The sequence below is a fragment of the Callionymus lyra genome, chromosome 13 (assembly GCF_982586985.1).
Source record: "Callionymus lyra chromosome 13, fCalLyr1.hap1.1, whole genome shotgun sequence".
Classification (NCBI taxonomy): domain Eukaryota; kingdom Metazoa; phylum Chordata; class Actinopteri; order Syngnathiformes; family Callionymidae; genus Callionymus; species Callionymus lyra.
In genome coordinates this window covers 16,143,084-16,168,692 of record NC_141830.1, presented here as the reverse complement: position 1 = coordinate 16,168,692, position 25,609 = coordinate 16,143,084, and the positions used below count along the sequence as shown (strand labels likewise).

Sequence of the window (25,609 nt, the reverse complement as noted above, 5' to 3'; positions counted from 1 at the left end):
ACTGCCACTGGGAAATATAGCTTGATGCCCATGTGAAGATAATGTTAGAACAGGTTGATAATTGTCTCATTAATAGTCTCATTGCATTATTGTAATTACGGTGAAGAGCTTTTTTTTTTTTTTTTTTTCAAGATGATGCGTAAACATCCACCAAGTACCACATTAAGAATCGCAGAAGTAAACAATGACTGCGGGCGATGTTAGCGAAGGAACTAATAAGACCAAGATTGGACCATTTTCCTTTCTGGTTTACACAAAGACTGTTTTGCTTCTTTTTTTTTTTTTTTTTTTTTTTTCCAATGATGGCAGGAGGCGATTAGAAAGAAAAGAGGATGCGGACGGAGAGATGATGGAGAGATAGGCTGAAAGACTTTGAGGCGACGGTGAAAAACGAGAGTTGGAAGATGTATAGGTCTGACGGGGAGTGACTCATTGAAGGGAGACCAGTCGCGATAATGGGTAAAGGAATGACGGAAGAAAGCTGATGGATGAAGGACTCACTTAAGATGGTAATGGCAAGTGCACTGTTGTGGGGGTGGAGGCTTCCTAACACTCGGGAACTATAAATGAAAGGGAAAGAAAAATGCTCATTGGGGACGATTAATGTGAATTGGGCCTCAGGAGGAAGGACAACTTCTTAGGAAAGAGTGAGCGTGTGCCCGTATGGGAGTGTGTATTCACCAGTGAAAAAGAAATGGTAATACAGGAGATCTTTAATGGGGCGGAGAAAAGTGAAAATGGAGGAAATGGATGGGGAAGGGAAGCGTTGGAGAAGATGGCAGAAGAAAGACTCGAGTCGGTGCATGCGTTTTCCGTCTCTGGGATTGGTTAATAGTCAGTTGTCAAGCTCCCTTTATTACTCTGTGACGGCGTGTGATTCTGACAGATAACTTACGAAACAGCAACATGCTGGCGTTGGAAGCCCCCAGACGGTTGGAGGCGAAGCAGGTGTAGTTGCCAAAATGTTTCTCTGTCACGTTGGTGAATAGCAACAGCGAGCGTGTCTTTTCATTCTTGATCCTCAGGGTGTTGTCACTCTCTACAGGCCTGGATGGTTGTTGCCGGGAATGGGATTGGAAAAAAAAAAGAAATTGGAGAGAAAATAAAAAGAAGAAAAATCAGATCACACTTTATTCAACAGGACTTCTAGCAACTTTTTTCACAAGCTCATTTCTCACACTGCTTTTGTTTCTCTGTCTACAATCCATTTCTGTAAATGTGTTGGTGATATTTTCAGCTCCTCTCAAGTGATCACCCAAAATTCAAACTTGACTCATTTTCTACTCGCCCTCATGTCGACTAAGGGTTGGGATTATTTTCAGAGCAATCTGTTCCTTTGTTAGAGTTATAGGCAAATATTGTAGCGACTGGAGCTCAGATGTCTTCGTCTTCAACTAAAAAGACGCACTTAGTGACATTCAAATACATCTAAGGTGCTTGTCTGTAATTTCCATCTTGTATTGAAGCCTCAACGAGATGAATTGTTACGAAACCCCCCCCCCAAACAATATTCGATTTTAACATTGATTTTAGTGGAAGTGGCTATACTGTGTAGATGGATAGATAAACTATGCCATCAGTGTAAATCTTGACACTTAATGTGTTTCAATGAGGAATATTTCAGGCAGCAGCTTAGAGACTGGAAGTTTCTGCTACAAACAAGCTGAAAAAATACAATATTTATTTAGGTTCTTTCAGAACAATTCCTGATGTCATGTTGTTATAATTCAATTGCGACGCTAACAAATCCTTTTAGAAATCTTATAAATGGTAAAAAAAGTAATTTTTCCAAGTGATTGTCTGATGAAGCTTCATGAAGCAGTGTCATGTTGTTTAGAGGTCAATAGGTGACGCCATCAGTTTAAAAATGATGGGATGTTTCATTAGAATGGTCGTTTTTAAACAAAGGAAAACGGTGCACCATCTGGTGGACTCTGAAAATAATGACACTGCTTCATGAAGCTTCATCAGACCAGCACTGATTTTAAGTGAGTGATGAGCAATTCAAGTCAGGTTCATACTGCTGAAAAAAAAGAACTAAATGGTCTCACCTGTGGTCATCTCTGTACCACTCAAATGCAGCTGGAGGGACAGCCATGGCTTCACACCGCAGTATTGCTGTTTTCCCAGGGTGGGCCGGAAGATTCTTTAAATCTGTTATCATGGGAGGGTCTAGGCAGAAAAAAAAAGAAACGGGTTGAATAGACAAACTCGCGGCGCCCCCACAGGTCAACAGCATCCGACATTCAAGCAAATTATGCACACAGACTATTTACATACATCATTAACAATGTAATTATCTCAACCTCGAGGGACACTTACAGTTGACCGTGACCTTGACCTTGCGCTGGTCCGGCGCAGCGACTCCATTATTAGTGATGCATGTGTAGTCCTCCGCCTGCTGCCTCTTGATCTCTGTGATGTCCAAGAACTCGCCCTCACTCACCAGGCCGTCTAATGAAATGAGGGAAGTGTTAGAGGTCAGAACATATCAAACACAAGTCGAGGGTCAGGAACTGAGATGATGTCAATGGTGTGAGCATCACACGGTGATGGAAGGAAGTTATGGTTTATGCAGATGAAGTTTTACAACCTTTGCTACAGTTAAGTTCATTAAAACATTTTAAAATACTTTTCAAATTTCAATATCCTAATCTTTTTCAGAATTTTAATGTATCACTCAGATTTTTTTCTGAAGTAATTTGAAGTTTTTAAGTGACATTTCTTAAAATATTTGTGTATTACAACCTTTTTCCCCTATTTTCTTTTTTATTTAATTCTGGTTTTACCTATTATTCTTTAATTTAAAGATTATCTAATAAATATTGTATGTACTTGTATACAATATCAGCTAAAGTATTATATGATACAAATTTCCTTTATTATACATTCCTTAAAAATAATAATGAAAACGATAATCAAATAACAAATAAAAAAGAATACAAAAACATCAAAATAATAATGAAAGAAATGATAATTAAAGAAAATTTCTGATTTTCGCAGATTTGTTCTTTCTTAACCCTTGTTATCTCAGGGTCAAGGTGACCCGAACCCCGAAAACAAATGTGTCTGTGGTATCCCTTGTGTTTTCTCTGGGATACGGTGAACGACCTCATCCTTACCCTGAGACCACTCAAGTTATACAAACACATGTTTTCAGGCCTTCGGGTCACTTTGACCCTGATCTAACACAAGGTTTAAGGGCGGAAGAGGATCTTAAAGGTTTGGCTTAGAAGGAGTGCTAAGACATCGGGTTTCCCAGACAGCCTTCTATGTAGAACCTAAAGATCAGGCCAAAGGCGTACAGAGTGCTTAGTGGGAGCTGTCTACAGCGGTAGTGCTGAAACTGAATCAATCAATGCAAGTCAAATCGATTCCCCACTTCTTTATCAATTGATGAAACATTTTCTTTTTAGCTACTCTAGAAAACGCATACTTCATCACAGAAATTTTAAAAGCGTTCCAAAGAAGATCGTAGCACTTGAGAGGTTCTTAACCAATCCAGGAAACGTGGTTAATGCTGGTTTATTCATTAGATTTCTACAGCGGGGCTGGAGTCTATCCCAGCAGCTCAAGATAAGAGGCAGGGGACACTCTGAACAGGTGGCCAGCCTGTCACCTGTAGAAAACAGGAAGAACAAACATGCAGCCAAATTGTAGCCCTAAATACTTTTCCTTCTTAGTAAGCTTAACACAAAGCCCAAACTTGTATCACAAGACTTATCTGATTATTTTCCTCTTACTCATGAAAAAGAATACAAGATACTTTATCATCTTGAGATGTGTTTTGCTACATTTCCACACCTTACTTCCACAGCTCTGGAAGTATGGGCTTTAACACTTGGAATCTGGTCCGAACAGTTTTTTTTTTTTAGAATCCCTTATTAGTCCCGCGAGGGGAAATTCAACCATTCACACATACTGATGTGAGTAGGCATGCACACTTGCGCCAAGTTCACCATCAGGAGCAATCAGGGTAAAGTGTCTTGCTCAGGGACACAACGACACAAGCTTGTCTGGAGCTGGGATTGAACCTGCAACCTTTTGGACTGCAGGCAACCACTCTACCATCTGAGCTATGACGCCCCCTTTCAAACAGTCAAACACCACAAGACAAGGCAGTCACTAAAGAGTCAACTTGATTTCTCTGGGTATATCTCAAGGTAGAATTCCATGTGTTCATGCAGGCCATGGCTAATCGAGGGCCTGACAGTTGCAACGGCTGGAAGAATTTCTGGCAGTCCCCATGTTGACAGACTCTCAGGAGACTCTGCAACTAAATGAGTCAGTCTGGGACATTTTTGGTGGGCCCCGGACAGCTTCGGCTGAAGCCGGAGATTTTAAGTTATTACTCCTTCATCTAAGCGGATGGATGTCAAAGGGGTTAGCAACAAGCAGCAGTGGGGAAAGAGAAATTGTTGCACGTAAACAAATAAAAGTTTGGGATAGAAGCTCCTGCCATGATGGCCATTAAAGCTTCTTTTTCAGTATATTATCCGTTTTCAAGTAAACAGATCATCAAACATTCTCATTTTATGGATTCTACTGTTGATCAGTGAACCTTTAAAGTCTTTTAAATACACAAAAGTGTCTCCTGAAAATATTTGTGAGCAGCAACAACGCATAAAAAAGACACTAAATACCCCGCTTATTCCTGTCAGAGATTAGTACGGCGGTTCTAATTGAAGATTATACGAGAGGATTATTAGTGTGGTTACTGAGCTGGAGACGATTATTTGCAGCTGTGCCGACACAAGCTGAGCGGGGCGCTACAACTGTTCGCCGTTGCCACACGAGTGAGTGCGTCGGGTGATTCGGTGAGGTGAACGCAATGTTATTCATTCGTTCCATTAGTCTAATAAATGTGGCTCCCGTGTGACATCTCTGTCAAGGCGACTGAGCACCGAAATATTCCCAGAACGGACGTGAAGGGAAACGGAATAGAATTAGACAATTTTAGTAGATGAGCGTCACAAAAGAAAAGATTGATACGCTACGTTCTCAAAACCCTGAAAAATGCATGGTTTTGCTCTTTATTTTATAACAATAATGATTATATCACTTAACATCTGAGTCAGATCTCAACCAGGTGCAAATGCTTGGGAGCTCAATCATTTTACTATTTTTATTTTTTTTTTTAATTTAAAAAAGAAACGAATCACAAAAGCATACCAATAGAAATTCCATTTTAAACCTGAGGTGTCTTTTAAAATAGTGAATCCTTTAGCACTTGAATATTTTACTGTAAATTCCATTATTGAGTAAAGTGAAAAAATGTTTAGGTTATGTAGAGACAAAGTACAATATGACTTCATATCACTTAATATTGAATGCCACAGTTTCCATTTTCAGACTAAGCTTATTTGTTTCATTATATAAATAAAAATTGCACATAAATCAAGACAAATATAGATTTAGTTGAGACATTAACAATTATTACGTAAGTAAGTAATTCATTCTTATTTGTATAGCGCTTTTCTAGACCAGGGTCACAAAGCGCTTAAACAATAATAATAATAATAATAATCTCTATTTATATAGCGCCTTTCTAGACCAGGGTCACAAAGCGCTTTGACAGCCATTCACACATACTGATGGGAGTAGGCTGCACCACAATATTCAATAAAGTACTGTATATATTTTAAAGATCAAGATAAAACTGATTACACAACAGGAGTTACAGAAAATCAAGGAAAAGCCTGAACAAATAGAAACGTCTTAAGATGTTTCTTGAAGGAGTCAGTAGACTCCATCAAGTGCAAAGAGAGAGGAAGATTGTTCCAAAGCTTAGGAGCAACAGCCTGAAAAGATTTCTCTCCTCTGGTCCTGAACCATGTGCAAGGAACCATCAGTAGTATCTGATCCACAGACCTCAGAGCCCGAGCTGGGGTGTAAGGCTGGATCAGATCAGTGATGTAAGGAGGAGCCTGACCATAAATGGCTCTGAAAGTAAGAACCAGAATTTTAAAGTTGATCCTAAAAGAAACTGGAAGCCAGTGAAGAGTTTTAAGGATCGGAGAAATGTGAGTTCTACTTGAGCAGGTTAGAATTCTCGCTGCAGAGTTCTGAATAAACTGCAGGCGAGACAGCTCCTTCTTGTTAAGACATGAAAACAAACTGTTACAATAGTCCAGACGAGAAGAAAACCGACAACATTTTCCTAAGTTTAGAGATTTTTCTCAGTTGAAGAAAACAGTTTCTGGTCAGTTTTCTGCAGTGTTGCACAAGAGGCATGTCTTTATCAAATACAACACCCAGGTTTCTCAGGCTCAGTTTGACAGACTGACCTAAGTACTGACTCAACCCTGGATCCTTATCATCATGAGCAACCACCAGAGTGTTTTCACTCAGCCATTGTTTGATTTCTAGCAAACAATTGACTAAGCTGTTCAGCCTCTGGGGCTCAGTTGGATCAAAAGAGCAGTAGAGCTGGATGTCATCAGCAAAAATGTGATAAGAAACATCAGGAAATCTCTGAATGATTTTACCGAGAGGAATCAGGTACAGCAAAAACAATAAAGGACCCAGAACAGAACCTTGAGGGACTCCACACAACAGATCTGCCGATTCAGACCTCATTTGATTGGCAGATACACTAAAACTGCGCCCAGAAAGGTAAGATGAAAACCATTCTAACACAGACCCAGACAGTCCCACTTCATCCCTCAGTCTACTAGCAGGATCTGGTGATCAACTATGTCAAAGGCTGAGGACGGATACAAGAGAACCAGAACAGTGGATTTACCCGAGTCAGCCGACATCATGATGTCACTGGACACTCTCAGTAAAGCTGTCTCCGTAGAGTGATGTTTACGGAAGCCAGACTGAAACTTCTCATGGATGTCGCTCTGATCCAGGAACAAAGACAGCTGCTCAGACACAACCTTCTCAAAGATCTTGGACAAGAAAGGGAGCTTAGAAATAGGCCTGAAATTACTGAGGTCAGTTGGGTCTAAGCCTGTTTTTTTGAGCAGAGGCTCCACAATGGCATGTTTAAATGCATTGGGAAAAAACCCTGTGGAAAGGGAGAGGTTCACCATATTGGTAACCCAGGGGCCAATTACATCAAATACTTTGATAAAAAGCCAACAAGGAAGGACATCATCTGCGCAAGAGGGGGGTTTCATCTTATTCACTAGTGCTCAAATATCACCCAAAGATACAGCAGTGAAGGAGGACCAAGAGGAGGAGAGGGGCTCAGAGACAGTAGGGGTTCCAAATAAAGGGGAGAGATTTTCTCTTTGATCAATTTAATTTTGGCAATGAAAAATCTCAACAATGCATTGCTGTCAGCTTCACAGAAGACAGCCGTGATTTGAGGAGCAGGAGACACGAGTGAATTAATCGTGTCAAACAAAACTTTGGGGTTTTTCTTATTTGCTGCTACCAGTTTTCTGATGTAATCAGATCTAGCAGTTTCTACCATCTCATTGTAAGAAGACATCAGATCCCTGAGGTGAAGTCTGTGCAACTCAAGTTTAGTGGACTTCCAGAGACGCTCAGTCTTTCGACAAAGTCTCTTCAGACTCAGGAGATCTTCATTTGTCCAAGGGCACCGTTTTTTCTGAATTTTCAAGTTCGATTTAACAGGTGCCACTTGATCCAGTATTTCAACACAATGATCAGTGAATCAAACTGTCCACGTCTGGGCAGTCATCAAAGGAAAGAGCGTCAAACATAGCAGAAAAACTGTCTGCAGTATCGGCTGAGATGACACGTCTCTGAGACCTAACTTTCAAAGGCTTAGGTTCAGGGATGAAGTCCAGGTTAAACAAGACAAGAGAATGATCACTCAGATGGACATCATGTACAGATACATTAGAAATGTCCAGGCCAAGAGTAAAAACTAAGTCTAAAATGTGGCCTTTTTGATGAGTGGGTTCAGAAACATGTTGCTCAAAATTAAAGGCTTCTGTTAAAGTTAAAAGTTCTTTAGCAGAACAAGATGTGACGTCATCAACATGAAGATTAAAGTCTCCAAGAATAAGAACAGATTCCATTTGAATAATGAAAGATAAGAAGTCACTAAAGTCTTTCAAGAACACCGCCACAGGACCAGGCGGGCGGTAGATTGACACACAATAGAAAGGTCTTGTAGAACCAACCAAGATCATCTGAGATTCAAAAGAAGTGAATTCCTGTGTCTGAATCACTTTGCAAGAACAACTCTCCCTAAAAACAGTAGCAAGACCTCCCCCACGACCAGAGAGGCAAGGCTTCCCCAGGACAGCGCTCCCTACTGGACAGAGTTCGTTCAGATGAATAAACTCTTCCTCTCTCTGCCAAGTTTTAGAATGACACAATAAATCCAAATTTACTCTCGTGAAAAGATCATTAAGAATAAAGGATTTATTAGTAATGGAGCGAACATTAAGAAGTCCCACATTCATGATTGCTGCTTTTCCCAATGGCTAGGAAATCTATTTGGTTTCTCTCCCGTTATAGAATTACCTAACATTCCTTGAATTTAAAGATGAATTACACAGAAAAGATAATAACTACCACTTATGTTTGGTTTTTGTGTGCATTAAATAATCGTCCGCAATTTAGGGATTTCTAAGAATATAAAGCAAAAAATAATCCTACCTTTAATTAGGAAACTTTTGCTACTGAATCACTATTTTTTCTTTTTTTTATTCCATTGCTAATCTTTACACAAGATTAACCTTTAACCATTAAACTCCAAATGTAAGAAACGTATTAAACAAACTTAAACATTTAAATGGCAACTAATGTGTTTATTTAAGTATCTCTTTAATAGATGTTGGACCTCTATTGTACTCATCAGTATGTTTGTGTTTGTACAAAACTCTCTTTTGATCAAAATCTACGTTGGAAAATGTGTATTCAAGATTTTTTTTGTTTGTCCTTGAGGGGCAATTGGTTTTGCAGCAGTTAAGACAAACACAGTGACGCACAACCATACAACAAAAAATAAATAAAATAAAATATAAAAGCGTATACTAAAATACTGTGGGATGGGCTAGATGAGTCGGTGTGTTAATTTAAGTAGTGAGATAGAAGAGGGGATGACTGAGTTTTTGAAGCGATTTGTTTTGGCTGTTGGTAGTCTAAGGCGGGAACTGGAGGGAAGAAGCTTGAATTGGGTGAGTACTATCTGAGATGATGGATTTTGCTTTCCTTATTACCTGGTTTTTGTAAAGGTCGGTGAGTGTTTGCTGTTGGGAACCTATAATTTTACTGCTTGTGGTTGTGATCCTTGTTGTGATGACTGAGTTTTTCTGTAAACTAATGGTAGCAAATCTGACCGGACGAGTAGTGAAGCCTATTATTACATCATAATGGACTCTGCTTTGGTAACTTGGTAAGATTCAGACAGGGGGGGGCTTTATAAAGTAGTTACTTTAAAACATGGTCATGATGAGAGACTTGCATCTTGGAGAGAAAGACGTCAACATTTGAAATATGTGAGTGAGTCAGGAGAGAAGAAATAATAAAAAGAATAAAAAAAAAAGAAAAAAAAAAAGATTACTTGGAGGAGAATCATTTTATTTTATGTATTTATTTTCTTGAGTGTTTTTGTAGTTGCCACCCTCGGTGTGAAAAATATAAACTGTTTCAAAGGAATATCGGTTCAAAACGATGGATGAGAGAGAAAGCTTGGATGTCCCTCCAATATTATGATACTGCTTCTTGAAGCACAAATATCCATAGAATCTTTCATTGCCATAAATAATTCTCAGTAGGAAGAAAGAAGAAGTATAAAGAATGTAGACAAGAAGAGAATGTGAGTCTCCTAACACACTATTGTAACTCTGGGAATTCAACGTCTATAGTTTTGAAGTTGTTCAATGTTCACTACTCATGGTCAGTTTTCCCCCCACACTCTCTTCTTTTATTCACTTCTTCCTCTGTGGATACCAGACCATAGAGAAAGATCATATCTGAGCAGAGACCGCCCCTGACCGACGACAATGGCCCTCAATATACAGCTCCATCAACCACTTATGCCCAGTGAAGGAGCCAGGCGCCTGACCACCAGAGATAGTTGGATTTCTTCTAAGACGTGAACAGACTGTGAAATTCAGAGAGGGATGGATCAGAGGTTTTGGGCCTGCTGTTCACTGAAGACATACTTTGTTTTCTGATCATTGCAAACCAGGCCACTGGTGCAAGCTCTTGATTCCTCTGCTATCATTTTCTCCTCTCTTTCACAGAAACCACTGATGGGAAAAGAAGTCTTGAACACGAATTCTAAGAAGACCATGACCTACTAAGTGAATAATATCTGCTGCGTTTTTGCATTTCATCACTAATCTTATGACATTTTCTGGATTTAACAGCTGAATTTCATCAAATAGAAACATATAGAACAACGATTTGACAAACTGTGTCATTAAATTAGATAGTTGTGAGAGTAAAATACGCATTTTAAGCACAGATTACACTCATTTAAAACACTCTAAACATTACTTTTGTGACTGACGAAGGTCACAGTGTTTAATACTGACCACTCAACACTAAAACAATGATGAATAAACTTAAATAATTAGAAAAAACAAACATTTATTTATTGAACATCGTATTAACTATTAGTAACTTTGGCCAAAACATGTTTAAGGAAATCCCTTTTTAGGTTCGATGTTTTGAAGGTATTACTTTTATAAAGATGTCCCCATCTGAAATGAGAGACCAGTGCTAGCTGTAATCACGCCCCGCTGTGTTTACATAACAAGTCCCTATGGAGATGGGGACTTCTGGTATTGATGACATGCAGTTACAAAGCCTCATGATTGGCTAATCAGAGCAGAGTGGGTGTGGTTATGGTAAACTAAAGTTCACCTCTATAAAAATCAATTGTTTCCAGTGGGCGGGGCTTAAGCACATTTTCTAATGTATATATTTCAATGATAAGAGTTTTGTACAAACGGATAAATACTGATGAGTACAATAGAGGTCCAAGATCAACTTAAGAGACACTTAAATCAATAGTTGCATTTGTGTTGCTCAATTACTTTCTTTTTTTCCAGGACACAAAATGTACTCAGAAATGGAGCAAATACAAAAATGAGAAAATAAGCTCCTGAAAATAAGTATTTTTAAAAACTATACTTTTAATTGAAACACAAATCTACAGGATCCCCAAATTTCCTTTCCCGCAATGGATGTGGAGGGTCATTTGGACACCCACCCTAAAAATATAAACGCGTGTTCCTAGTCCGAGAAGCAAATCTTGCCGAAATCTTGTTTCAAACTATTCCAAACTAAGCCCGCACACAAACGACTACACAGCCTTCTTTGTGATGGGAAAACTTCAGAACCTGAGAAAGGTAGAACAGGTAAAAAAAAAAATGTTGCTACTTTGTTAGAGAAGAATTTGTTACAATCTACAAAATAACTGTCGCTATGTAGAAGAGTGTCTGAGACTATAGGCAGAACAAGAATATCACATCTCGTCTCTCAAAGTCACCGTCTCCGAGTACACACAAACACATTTCTCACTTGACATACACTCTTCTCCTGAACCTCCCTCCCTGCCGTTTTTCAATGCAGTCACTGAGTAATGGGGACAGATGGCTGGCAGCCTCTTGCTGTTTCTTGGGGCTCCACCGCCTCCCTTTTCTTCACTGCCCCGAGTCTCCCACAAGTGATGGCTTGGTTGCAGACGCTCCTCCTGAATAGCAATGCAGGTCCTATGTCTTTCTTTGTAAAAAAAAAAAAAGAAAAGGGGGTTATGAGGGGAGGCGGTTGAGACGGGGGGCTGGTTAGGGAGAGAAGATTACTGCTGACGGAGGAGAAATGCTGTCGGCTTGCAAGTGAAGCTTAGCCTGTGTGATGTGTAGAAACCCAGGTGAGCGTTTGCAGAGGGTTTTTTTTTTTGTGACTATTTCTGTGAATCTATATATAGTTTTGTGATCATTAGCAGGCTTTACCCTCTGTAAGGCACTCTATAGAGTGCAGGGAAGGGAATGCTTCTCTAAGAGGACCGAAATAAACTAATTGTGCTTAATTGCTTTTCAACCCATTTTATTGACAACCCTACTGCTGTGGAAAACCACTGCATATGTGCAATTACAATTTCTTATAACTACTGAAGGTTTTGTAGTATCTCGAAAATTCAAATACCATTTGACAGAAAACAACCTTTTCTCATACAACTGCCAAAGCATCCACACATGTAGCAGATCCAACACCATGTATCAAGACTAACTGTCTTATCCGTGCTCTTGAACATTACAATTATTTCAGAAAACTTTTTTTTACGGAAATTGTGTTGGTTTGGTTAGTAGGGGTTTGTATTGGGAATAATCTGATGATATGTATCACAATGCAGGGACGAAGTTCAATTGAAAAGGAACGAATTACGATACATTGTAATTCTATAGAAACAAATATATATTTGTAGTATTGTCCGAATACTCTTATGTTGCAGAATTTAAAGACATGATGTCAGACCAAATAAGTTGTAGCTGCTTTCATTATTTTTTTTAAACTACAGAAAGCTGCAGGTGTGGACTGTATCCTCTTGTCCTGAGTCATTGCAGGGATCTTGCAGTATTTTTTTCCTTATAGCTGTGGAAGATGTAATGAGTGCTGCTATGTAGCGACTGAGAGTTTAATTGCAATGCAATTGATTGCAAGAAAAAAAAAAGTGAATATTTGCATGTTAATTGTAGATTTAAAAAAAAGAATATGTTTATGTTGAACAGACCATTTTGAACCGTGAAATAGCAACGGTCTGATGAAGCTTCATGAAGCAGTGTCAGAGTCCACTAGATGGCGGTCTCTGCACTATTTTCCTTTGTTTTCAACAACTGTTCTAATGATACGTCACTTTTTTTTACTGATGGCGCCACCTAATGACCTCTAAACAACATGACACTGCTTCATGAAACTTCATCAGCACATCATGGCCTTAAAGTATACAAAGACTATGAAAACAAATAAAAGACAAACAAATTGATACAGTGCTGTTGAGAATAGATGCAGTATTGTGAAAAATTGATCGCCATATATGGCTGAATCTATATTTCTAGTGTTTTTTAGTAGTGTTAATAAATCAACAGTTAACCCCTATCGCCAATAATGCATTTCACCCTTGTTTCTGGTACTATGTTTGGTTGTGGTGGAGGAATGAGGCTTCATTAAACGGTGTCTAATGTACGATACACACAGGATAAGTATTACCTGTGGACCTCTGGTAATTTGTAATAATTACGGAGAATGTCTGTGTTTTAATCCCGTGTGAATGCGCCATGTCTGTGATTTGTAATGTAATAATTCCGCCGCATATCACCTTCTGTAATTCACCAAACACAGAGGTCGGGTGATAATACTAATCCCGTGTGAATCTGAATGTCTGTTTGTAATTCTGAATGTGGCATAAATGCCACTGTAACGGACTTCTAGGCACTTGCCATTGTGTTAATGTTTACTTCCGCTGTTTTATTTTGAAGGGGTTGAAAAGGGATTAGAAAGAGTTTGTTGTTGGGGGTTTGTTCCACATGACGAAAGTAAAGAAGACGTGCGCGCTGCACAGATACAAACTAAGTTCCAGCTTTGTTGTTTCCCACACGAATGCACTCCGTTACACTCGTTCTTGTAAGAATAATGTTGGGGCAAATTTGTGTGCAGGGCAGCACTCTCGCTGTTGAGCGTCTGCACAAGTTGAGATACAAAAGAAAATAAACGGTTGTCCTCTTGATCTTCTCTTAACGAAGAATGATTGGTAACACTAACTTTCTCTTACAGTAATTGCGATCCTTTTTAGATCTGTATCTCTAGGTAACGTCAGTAAAAATGACTATTTCACAGACTTCGCTTATCCCGTGTGAATGCACTTAAAATAACACAGAGGGGGGTAATGCTTATCCCGTGCGAATAGGGCTATATTTGAACTCTAAAAACAAGGCCAATGTTTCATGAGGCTTCTTCAACACATCACCGGTGCTTGGGAAATGATGTTCTCTCTAGAAACTTCATGTTCAATTGGTCTTCAAAGTCTTTCGGCTCCACAATGAGACCATATTTGACCCCCAGCATTAAAGATTGTTTTCTCTGATACACCAAAGACATGGCTCCAATTCCAGCACATGTTTAGGAACTATTTACTTTGACAAAGACCAATAAAACACTTATAATTTAGAAAAGTATTTTAATTTAGTTGGAAAGCTACTTAAGGAATTCTGTTACGTATGTTTTAAGCAGCTCAAAACTGGGGAGGGGTTCATCAACTCACTGTCTTTCCAGTTTGAGCTTTTGTCGTTTTTCATAACTGTTACAGAGTCATACACTATTAAATTTGGTGATCTTGGATAAGGGGTCAGAGAGCACTCTCAATTCCTCAGCCAAGTCAAAAGAAACGGATCAAACTAAATAAACTGTAAAAGTTGTATTCTCAATGGAACATACCAGACATTACAATGCTCATTTGTAAATGGATCTTGTCACACATCCCACCCTCAACTTGCTCTGATTCAACACAATGTAGGGATTAAAGATTGGTATCATCAGTTCGCATTGTGACTGAGAAAAGGGATGAAGATGGATGCTGTGATTACACGGGGTGTCGATAATGGCCTGTGATGGGCAGGTATTTAGTCACGTTAAAATTAGAAGTATTTAAGGTGAACGCTAGATAACGCAAAACAAATGTGAGCTGCTGAAGAACCTACATTTCTGGTCCTTCCAGGTGACCGTGGGCTCCGGTCGTCCCACCGCCAGACAGAAGAGGTTCACATTCTCTCCCTCGTTGACTGATACATTTTTGGAGATGTTGACGATTCTGGCGGGCACTGAAACAAACGAAAACTTTGTTAGTGGAAAACTCTTGACTTTATCCTTCAAAATGTGTTTCTTTAATGACCTTTCAGGGTATTAAAGTGTAATCAAAATCCCTTTACCTTTGACACTTCAGTAATAAGCTGATTAATAGTCTACGTTTAAGTGTTCACTGAGCCGGGGCCACAACAAGCTTCGACGTCCGTTTAAAATTCGCTGAACTGTTGGTCTGCTGATATTAAATCAAGTAATTGTAACTAAGCTTACTTTGTAGTTTAGGGAGAGGATGAAAAAAATATTTCAACTGAATGACAACCACTGCTGAATATGTTATAACCCCAAAGTCAGACCACATGAATTGATCACAAAATTGTCCATGAATTTAAATTGCACATTATCATTGTTTTTAATGAGCTGGGTACTGAGATTGCTTTTCTTCCCCTGCGTTACGTTCATAGACGATGGCATTTCTCAGTATCTTCAAGTAGTCGAATGCTCATAGTGATAAAGAGCAGACTGGATTGGCGGCAGGCTGTTCGTTCCCAAGCACTGACTGGAGGGTGTAATTATTTTCTGTGTGATATCAGGATTCAGGAATTCAGTGGTCATCTGTGCGAAAATGATTTACCCTGTAGACAAGACAACAGTTGGTTTTTGTGAGACTCAAACATTCACTAATACTTACTAAGCAGCTTTTATTCCTCTGCCACCTGTGAGGTTTGGGTAACTGCGAGAGTTTTAATTGTCAGTCGGTTCCAAATTGTAAAAGTTTCACAAAGCGAAAATGGTTTTCTTTGATTGGGCCTGTCATCCATAAAAGATCACATGACTAAGTCATTAAAAACTGAGCTCTAATAAACGAGAACCGGAATTCAAAGTGTGTTGCTTCTTACATGATTACAGGTGATTTCGCTTAATGTTATTACAAGTTACTCTACTGATTTTTGACGGTCAATCTCCACTCTCGATACTACTGATGATGAAGCTTCATGTAGCAGTGCCATGTTTTTCAGAGGTCAGTAGGTGGCGCCATCACTTGAAGAAAATGATGTTATGTTACATTAGAACAGTAAATAGTGAAAAGACCGCAATCTAGTGGTCTCTGAAAAATAATGACATCATCATCAGACCATCACTACTGGATATTATTGTTTCCTTGAGTTGTGATACTTGACCTTTATGCTAACTCCTGATGGTGAACTGGCACGCTGCGTCGCAGCCTACTCCCACATGTTTGCAATCTTTTGCGTGAATGGAGAAATAGATGACTTAGACATTATGCGTTTTGATATATAAGTTTACCATTTGCTATATTTTTCTCTTAGCAAAAAGAAATGAAACAGAAATTAGCAGAAAATATTGTTATTACAACGACTGTTTGTTTAGTTAACATCACAAAGAGCAGATTTAAATTGATCTTTTTAGTCATTGCCTTTTAAGGAAAACATAACCGTGGAACATATTCATTGTAATATTTGAAACTGTATAGAACACTAGCTAGCTCAGCTATTGGATTATATTGATGCATTTTGTCTTTTTTATTCTTGCATGAATGTGTGGTAATGTTTCTCTATTAAAAACATTTCTGAATAATTAAAAAAGATGAAGTGTAAACGGTACTTATTCTACTAGATGTCTCATTAAAGGAAATATAAAGACTATTATAGATTTACTACTTTCATCTACCACGTTTAAGAAGCAACTCTGCAAATGCTTTACTCGGTTTCGATTTTCTGCAGCCGCAGATTTAACACAGACTTCACTTCACAATTCAACACAGTTACACAATTAGGGTGGGAAAGGTCACACTTTCATCCTCAGTCCTGAGTCAATACATCATATCAGTCAGGATCAGTCAAACTCTTATTCACTTTGCTGCCAACTTGATGTCTGAGTCTCCATCTAGGTCCCGCGTCGTCAGTTATTTGCTCAGGCGGTTCGACAGCCACGCTCCGTACCTCATCTCCTCTTTTAATCTACTCATCCATCTAATCTGCCAAACTTTCTGTTTATAAAGACAGGTAATCTCTATAGACCGGGCGTAAATGACAAATGGGCTCAGACGCGCAAGGCGAGATGTGAGTAAGGATTTTAAGTTTGGTTGCTTTTGAACAGTGGAAGCTAATGAGATGATCAATGTTATAACATTTTCACTTGTCACAAAGTTAAAAAAGGACAGTCGGCTGGAAACATAATCTTATTTGTGATGTTAACCAAATCAAATGCTATTTAGGCTTGTCGATTGCTTCTTCTTAATTATAGAACCGAGACAAACATCAACACAAATTGTACATTGAAATGGTAAAACTAGAGAATATGCTGACATTTATATTAAGGGTTTCAACATTCAAATATGTTTTTTTATACACTTTCTATTTGTTACCTGTTTGAAACACGAATGAGATTTAAGATCTTCAATATGCCATTTTCTATTGCAGTTTTAATATAAAAGCACTTGAGGTTTATGCCTCAATTCTAATACCTTCAACCTAATCTTTTCAGCAGTTGAAAAATAATAATAATAAAATCACAACTTAATTGAACATATATTTTTTTTCTATCAGTATTACAGCAGCCCTATATTTATTTTGTAATTACAATAAACACTTATGTATTAAATTGTTGTACTTGTCGTATCTTTTATTTTAATTGTTCAAAAGCTACTCGTCACTGACAAAAGTCTCAACACTTTAATTGAACCACAGAAACCACAACGTGGGACACATGACTAACACACACCTCATTGGTCAACAGAAGATTCGTGTCATTTGCAGGCATGTATATATTGATGAAAAAAATGAATCCGAAGGAGGATAGGAGATAAAAATCCTGGGTCCACAATTACTGATATTTGTAAATGTTTATCATTTATCAGTGTAACCTTTTACACGTGAATACAGTCTGAACACTCCTACTATATATATATATATATATATATATATATATATATTATATACAGGTATAATGATTAGATAATTCAGCAACAAAGAGTGACTCCATGTTTTCAACTGCTAAAAGAACCCTTTCAACCACATCTAAACATGAAGTGAAGAATACAGGCATAGAATGGAAAATATCGCTATAATCGATGCACACTGGTCTTTGAAAATCTAACAATGAACACAAGGCATTCCTCATTCTACCATTTCACATTAGAAACATCTTTCATTCATCCACACAAACATTGATTTATCTTAACAATGTGGCATTTATGGTTTGGACACCGAAATTACTAAATACCTAAATTCACATCAACATCCATTGTTAGGGTAGTTAGTCATACACTACATACACATGCAAGAGCAGCTGGTGGAACCAACATGGTTGCTTGTGGGACAAAATTCACCTGCGCATAAGATATGTTTTATTCTCATGAAGCATATCCCATAAGGAGCCCTCTCTCCCTTTATCGGTATGGATCTTGTTTCTTAACAGTCTGAGTGATAATACAACCATTTCTTCACAATTACATGTTTACAAATATGAAGATAGACAATAAACACTTACTGAAGAACAACAAACAACCCTAACAATGGATGTTGTTGTGAATTTAGGTATTTAATAATTGCAGTGTGCAAACCATAAATGCCACATTGTTAAGTTGTTTGTGTGGGTGAATGAAAGATGTTTCTAATGGTAGAATGATGATTGCCTTGTGTTCATTGTTAGATTTTCAAAGACCAGTGAAATGTTTGGCAGTGGCTCAGTTACCTTTTTTACCTGCTCCTGAAAACAGGGCATGGCCTCCTGATATTAGGAAAAAACTACTTATAATGAGGATTATGTTTTGAACTAGGTCTTGACTGGGTAATGGTTGATTTGAATGATATATTTTTTTGAGCCATTTTAAGCTTACAGTATGTCTTTTGTTAAGACTTTAAACCTAATGGTTAAGCATTTACTTAATCATTAATTGTAAATTATTGGTTGATTTAAATAACTTTGTTTGAAAAGCAAGTCATTGTAAGATTTTATATTAGAAACTTTTGAGGGAAAAGTGTTATATTGAAATTTATCAAGACCAATGCATCTCGTCTTTTTTGTCTATTTTGAAGGTTATTAATCTATTCCATTTTATCATTTGTTGATGTCCACTGAAATCATCGAACCAAAAACCACCTTTGAGGAAATAAAAACAAAAGAAGAATTGAGTTGTCCTTCAATGGTTGATCAAGCAGTTTTTCAAGTTTGGGCAGATTTGTGGTCAGAAAAAACGCAGAACTTAAAGTTTACTGAATATTAAACCATTTGAAGGCCTTTAAATAAATAAATTATAGCGATAAAGATAATTAATGGCTTATGTAATTAAGTTGGTTAATATAACAGGACTAAACCATTAATACTATGTGGGTGCCCTAAGCTAAAATATCTGGACTAAGAAGTATTTGGCATGCTACCATCGGAGGTTTACTCCACAGTCACCACTTACAAAACTGTAACAGATAATGTGGCAACAGCATCAATTCTATCTTCCGACTTCTGAGTGTGCAGCTTTTGTTTTGAGAAACATTGCATTTTCAGTCTTTCTCTTATTATCAATACAGTTTATTGGTGCTAACTCAATCACTTATTCTAATTCTTATTTGTTGCTTATTCTGTTAACATTTTTCTTTCAATTCAGAATGGCAGTGATTCTAGAACTAGGGCTCTGTCTTCACACACATTTTTTAAGCGAATGATTTATTTTGAATGTTTCTTTGAAAGTAATTTTGAGGGATTGAGTGAAAAAATAGTGACACACAGTCTGAGAACAAACTCACCTTGGACGATGAGGTAGACGTTGGCGATCCTGGGCTTGTTATTAGCCTGGAAGGTGCAGGTGTACGGTCCCTCGTCTGTTACCTGCACCTTGTCGATGTGAATGGAAAAGTCGCTGTTGTTGCTGTTCAGCAGAGTCACGCGTCTGTCGAGCGACCACTTATCCGTCCCGGTGAACAGGATGTGGGAGCGGTTCAGCCAGGCCTTGTGGGTCACTTCCTCGTCGATACGACACCTGTGACGGGGGAGGACAGTTCAGTTTCAGATCTTGGTCACGCTGTAAAATGTCTTTTTAAAAAAAAAAAAGGCTGATGTTTGGATAATGATGAACATCAAGAATTTTGTTTATCTAAACAAAGTTTGACTGGAGTACAGAACTTTCAGCGAGGACTCCACCGTTGAATTCACTATCTGAAGGCAAACCCGCTATTAATCTAATTTAAAAATTAATCAGTTCCGCACTGATGATGCTGCCACAAGACTGCCCAGAGGAAATGAGCATCATAATGGCATTGAACGCGGTTCGTCTTAATGACCCGCATCACACAGTATTGTCTCAAGCATAGCACAAGCATTTTTGCCACTTGGGTAAAAAGGAATTTCTTTACATTAAATTTGAGTTTATTTATGAAACCCATTAGTTATTCATTTGTCAGCTATTGACTGTCCATGCAGACTTAATGCACACATACATTTGATTAGAGAAGATGTCATTACATTACTGCTGAGGAAGCAGTTTAATGTATTACCGAGATGGAAGCCCGAGTGAATCATTCACACAAATGTGATTTAATAAAGGTTTTCAGGACAGACCCTTGTAACAGGCCGCGGCATAAATCCAGAGGCGACACATTTGGCTGGTGGTAGAAACGTAACATATGAAAATAAATCAAGTTGACAACTAACAAGTGTAACCAACTGCCCATGTTTTTCATTCTTAAAAAAAAAACAACAAAACAAAACAGATAAAAGTAGTGGCTTGCAAAGTGCCAGCTGGTTAACGCTGACGCTGCACAGCAGGAAGGTTGCAGGTTCACTCCCAGTGTTAGTCTAACCTGGGCTAGTAAAAACCATGAGCGATTTCTGTGCCAGCTTGGATTGAGGAACTTCGTCTGTTTATTTAAACAAACGTTTCAAGTTCATTTGGAAATAAATATTTTCAAATACTATAAACATAAGTGCCTAATTCACTCAGTTGAGAGATATTTCTTTGTCAATAATGCAGCTCAAGTACTTTAGAATTGAGTGGTAGTCAAAAGAAAATGTTTCAGAGAACTCAACTTACAGGGCGAGAAACGTGGCATTGGGTTCACAAGCTAAAATGAAAACTCTGGAGTCTCTGGTTATATCCGTGGCTCTGGTGCTCGACTTGAAGATTAGGCTTAAAGTGTTGTTTGGCCTCTAGCCGTTTTAGCTGAAAGCTTTGTCGGTTCTTGGTGGTTGATGTAGTTCTTGTGACACACTATTTTCTTTCCCTGATTAAACATCTAGACTCAGTAAGAGCCAGATTTTCCTTAGGTCCTTTGTGATAGGTTGTGACACATGTGAATTTTGGGAAGGACATGGATCGATAACCCTACATAAGAGATTCACACTAACATTTAATGTCGACAGGATTGTTGATATGTGCATTTAACAGTCTTAGAAGTGGCTTGTGATAGAGAGAACCTTGTTGAAAGCTTATAACAGGAGGGGAGGAATGTGACATTTGTTTTCTTGTAGTCTTGCGGAGTCTTGGATGAAGGGCAGGTCAACACAGATTAGCTTCTCTGCAGTCTTTATGGTTCGCTGCCATCTGTAGCAGACCTGTGGCAGGGAAAAAAGGACTGGACCAACACTGACAGAATAATCTTCCTAAATTGCCTCTGGAAGTCCATTTCTTTTTGGTTACGATGAAACCTGCGGTGTGAGTCTTGAACAAACTCGGCTGCAGGTTATTCAGCCGGCGACTCAATCTCCCGACCTTCTGTTTTGACTCACCGTTGTCCTGGATGGGGATCAGAGAGATGTCGTCTCGGAACATCAGGAGTTTGACCCTTCAAGCTGCACTAGTTGCTGTTGTTGGCTTGTTTTCTTTCATCCTAACTATGTCCTTTTTGTGTATAAAATAATTACATTTTCAAGGTTGTTTTTTTACTGGTTAATATTATAGACACTCTTTTTGAAGGAATAAAAAATACATTTTTTTTCTTTAGAGTGTAATGTTTCAATGATATCAAAATAGGTTTAATTGAATGTCACACTGAAGATCATTAGTCTTATTTGTTTTTTGTTTTGTTTTCGGGCACACAAAAAGTCAGAGTTGAGTCATTAGAAACTATTTTAATATCATAAATGTTTTATGATGAATTCACACTATTAAAACAATAAATTAATGTTGATAAACTTTGTATTTGGACTCAAATAGGCGTTGAATTAATCAGAATCTATATAATGTTTCAACATGTTTCTGTGATATATTGGATTTGTTTTAACTAGTGATTGGCTGATGAGGCTCCATGAAGCAGTGTCATATGTTAAGAGCTCAGTAGATGGCACCCTTAGTTAAAATAATGAAGTAGGTTTTAATTAGGATAGCTGTTCAAAGCAATACATTATACAGGAAACGGTGACATCTATTGGGGTCTGACAATAATGACACAGCTTGGTTAGGTATATAGGCTCCTACTACTTATGGTGGTTTCATTTGACCCATTAGTATTACCAATGAATCGCAGTTAAGTAATATTACCCCAGGTCTCTAGGCAACCATATTCCCAATAAAGTATTGGTAATGGTGATGAGGTTTCATGTGGCAGTATTATAAAAAAAAAGGTCTAATGATCAAAAATCCAAAGCATTTAGGTTCAAAAACATAAATCAATTCTTTTGAAAGATGCCATTACAGAAATACACCACATTCAATGTTTCATTCACTCGCTTTGTAAAGCAAATAATTCCACTTAAAGAAAACATTCACAGTGATTTGTTTTTGAATGTACAATTACAAATGAAAGACTTTTCCAAAACATCAATGCAGCAGCTCCAGGCTTGATGACATTATAGATCAGAGCCGAGCTCCTTTGATTTACCACGATGAGAGAGAATGGTTGACGTTAACAAACAGTGACTCAAATGTTCTCGGTTTGGATTAGCGTATTTGATTTGTACAACTAGGCTGTCTGTTCTTCTGTTTAAGGCAAAAATAAAGATAATGCATTAGGAATCTCAAGATTTAGAGGAATGTAGAATTAAATGTGATGTAATACGAGGAAACCTTCAGCGATAATTACATTTTTTTTTTCTCTTCGTTTTAGCTGCCAGAGCTTACAAAAGCTACACGCCTTCGCAAGGAAGAGCCTTTAGATTTCAACTGTTGCAGATTATTACAGATGATAGATACATATTTTTGGCCATTTATCATTAATTAATGACATTAAACACAGTTTCAACATCCAAAAAAAGACTTAATCCAATATTTAACTTTAAAAAAAAAGAAAGAAACATTTGGAAGTAGCAGGGAGAATAAATAGGAAGAATGCTCAGGTATCCCTCTCTGGAGACCCTCTCTGCATCCCCTGGAGGAATACTGAGGCATCCCCAGGCCAAGTGTGAGATTTCTAATACAACCCGTCTAACTTCCCGGTAAGGTCTCTCCAGGGGTACTAAAAAGGACTGAGGAGAATAACACCAAATTTCTAGTGATGACTCAATGAAGCTTCATAAGGCAGTATCATTATTTTCAGAGCCCAGGATTTCAATCTATTCTTTTTAATCTATTGTTTTAAACACCTGTTCTATGGAAACCTAATGTAATTTTTAGAGTGAGGGCCACTTATTGATCTCTAAAACTGTGACACTGCTTCATGAAGCTTCATCCACCCCTCGCTTAACCTTTCTGCTACCAATCTTTTAGGTGAATATTTTGACGGATTATTTTGACTTCCACAGTATCCAGTTAGAGTTGGACCCCGCTAGTATTCTTTTAACAACCCTTTTTAGGTTTATGTGTAAAGCTACAGGTATGGAATTGGATAGATAGAACTAAGCTTCATTCGTATATCTTCTGACGCTTATTCCCTTATAGGGGTCATGCGGGGGTCTAGAGCAGTGTTATCAGGTGAGGGGGAGGGAAGGTGAGACCCTGAACAGTTGTTCCGCACACAGAACACACAACCATTCACACACACACTTATACAATTTCCCCGAGTTCACAATCAACCTCTGTATGTTTTTGGACAGTGGGAGGAAACTGGAGTGCATTGAGTAAACCCACGCAACACTTGGAGAACATATAAACTCTACACAGAAAGCTCACGTAATTGCTTCCCTCTGGCCCTAGAAATGAACCTGCAACCTTCATGCTGTGAGGCGATCATGCTTACATCTTCTAAATCTGAGAATTTAAATTCAAAAAGATTCAACCTTTCTGTTTTTGAGTGTGTTCTATCTGGAGCTTCTGACATTTGAAGGCACATTCTCTCATTTTTTCAATCTACATGAATGCCAGTGAGACTGTTCTTACCTTGCTTAGATGCCAGCATGTGAGTTCAACTTTATAGCAGCTCTACTCTTGGATATTCCTGTCATCATGTATTTTATATTAAAGTGATAGTTCACCCACAATTTAAACCTCACTCATTTTCTACTCACCCTCATGTCGATCCATGTAATCAGTTACTTTTTGAAGCTGTATGAAAAATGTTTTTCATTTTAAACAAGCGACTAGTGCTCAGGTACTTCTTGTCTGTATCCCTTATTATTCTTTAAACTTCCTCTACAAACAAGCTCAAATTATTTTAGTTTTTCCGGGAAGAATTTCTTTCTTCGAGGCTTCAATACAAGATGGACATTACAGACGAGCAGTATGGAGGTATTTGGATGTTTTAAAGTGTCGTTTTGGATAAGGGTGAAGACAAAGACCAGTGAGCGTCAGTCGCTAAATTAAAATGAACATAACATTTTTGCCTATAACTCTAAAAAGGAACAGACAACCCTTAGTCGACATGAGCAGAAAACAAGTGAAGTTTAATTTTTTTTTTTGGTGGACTAACCCTTTTACCGATTATTATCTTACCCTTGAACCTTCCATTTACACATTATTCTTCACTTCACAAGTATTATATTCAATCAGATGATTGGACTCGTTTTGTTCATAGGGCGCCTTCGGTTTTTGCTTGATTATAAATATCGTGTTTATCCCTTTTACCTTCACTCTTGGGGTCTCAATTTCATCTATTGTTACAAGAAACTTACATCTACGTTGAAAAATAAAAGGCCATTTATAAAGGAAGATTGTGAGATTAAATGAAATTGGTGACAATTATGATCATTTAGTCTTATTTATTCACCTGCTATTGCTTGCAGAATAGTAATTTTCCTATTTAAAAAAAAAAAAAAAAGGTAAGCACCAGATTGAAAGACTTCTGCTTCATTTTTCACTCATTATCCAATTAAAAATGGAGAGAGATGGGAAATATGGAAGCAAGGGGGACGTCTAATTGAAGTTATGTTCCTGGGACTTGGTAATTAATTCCACGCGACAGGTGGGGTTTGAGGGGCGGGAAGGACAAACAAGTTTTCCATGTAATTAGCGGGTGCAAATCAAGATTTACCTCAGAGTGACGCTCTCCCCTTCCAAAACCGTAATGTTGTCCGGCAGGTGTCCGTATTCTGCTCCATGAACGTTGGACTCTGCCAAGAAAGAGAGAGAGAAGAGGCGGTGAGCATCACGGAATGGACCCTCCACTGTTGTTCATTAGTCTGGTAGTTAAAGTCCGACCACTGTGTCAGACCCAGTTGCAGTTGCACCCTTCATCTTGTTTATTCCTTCTTTTTTTTCTTTTTTTTTTCTTCATGAGAAGTAATAAACAGACCAAGCAGACGTGTCACAATGTCTGCAGTGACCCCTTCACTCGAATAATGATTTGGTTTTCTCCTTGCATTCTGAAGGGACGCATGTACGTTGAACAGTGCTGATAATGAGCCGAGGGAAGAGGATTCACACGGAGCTGCTGGAGCGTGAAATGAGGGGACAGCATCAGGAACAGAAGGGATGCTCAGCCTGCCTACCAATACACACTCACACACACACACACACACACACATGCTACAGACACAAGCCTGAGAG

At 38.3% G+C, this 25,609-nt stretch overlaps 1 protein-coding gene across 1 annotated transcript in view; it reads right to left on the bottom strand.

Moving 5' to 3' along the window:
* iglon5 (IgLON family member 5) overlaps positions 1 to 25,609 on the bottom strand; it is a 133,353-nt gene that overhangs the window by 6,364 nt on the left and 101,380 nt on the right. The window contains exons 2-7 of the mRNA XM_087806324.1: positions 25,095 to 25,173; positions 19,503 to 19,735; positions 14,637 to 14,756; positions 2,323 to 2,454; positions 2,052 to 2,172; positions 896 to 1,047 (exon numbers count right to left, since the gene is read on the bottom strand). Of these exons, the coding sequence (XP_087662450.1) occupies positions 896 to 1,047; positions 2,052 to 2,172; positions 2,323 to 2,454; positions 14,637 to 14,756; positions 19,503 to 19,735; positions 25,095 to 25,173 (837 nt within the window). The remainder of the gene's footprint in view (positions 1 to 895; positions 1,048 to 2,051; positions 2,173 to 2,322; positions 2,455 to 14,636; positions 14,757 to 19,502; positions 19,736 to 25,094; positions 25,174 to 25,609) is intronic.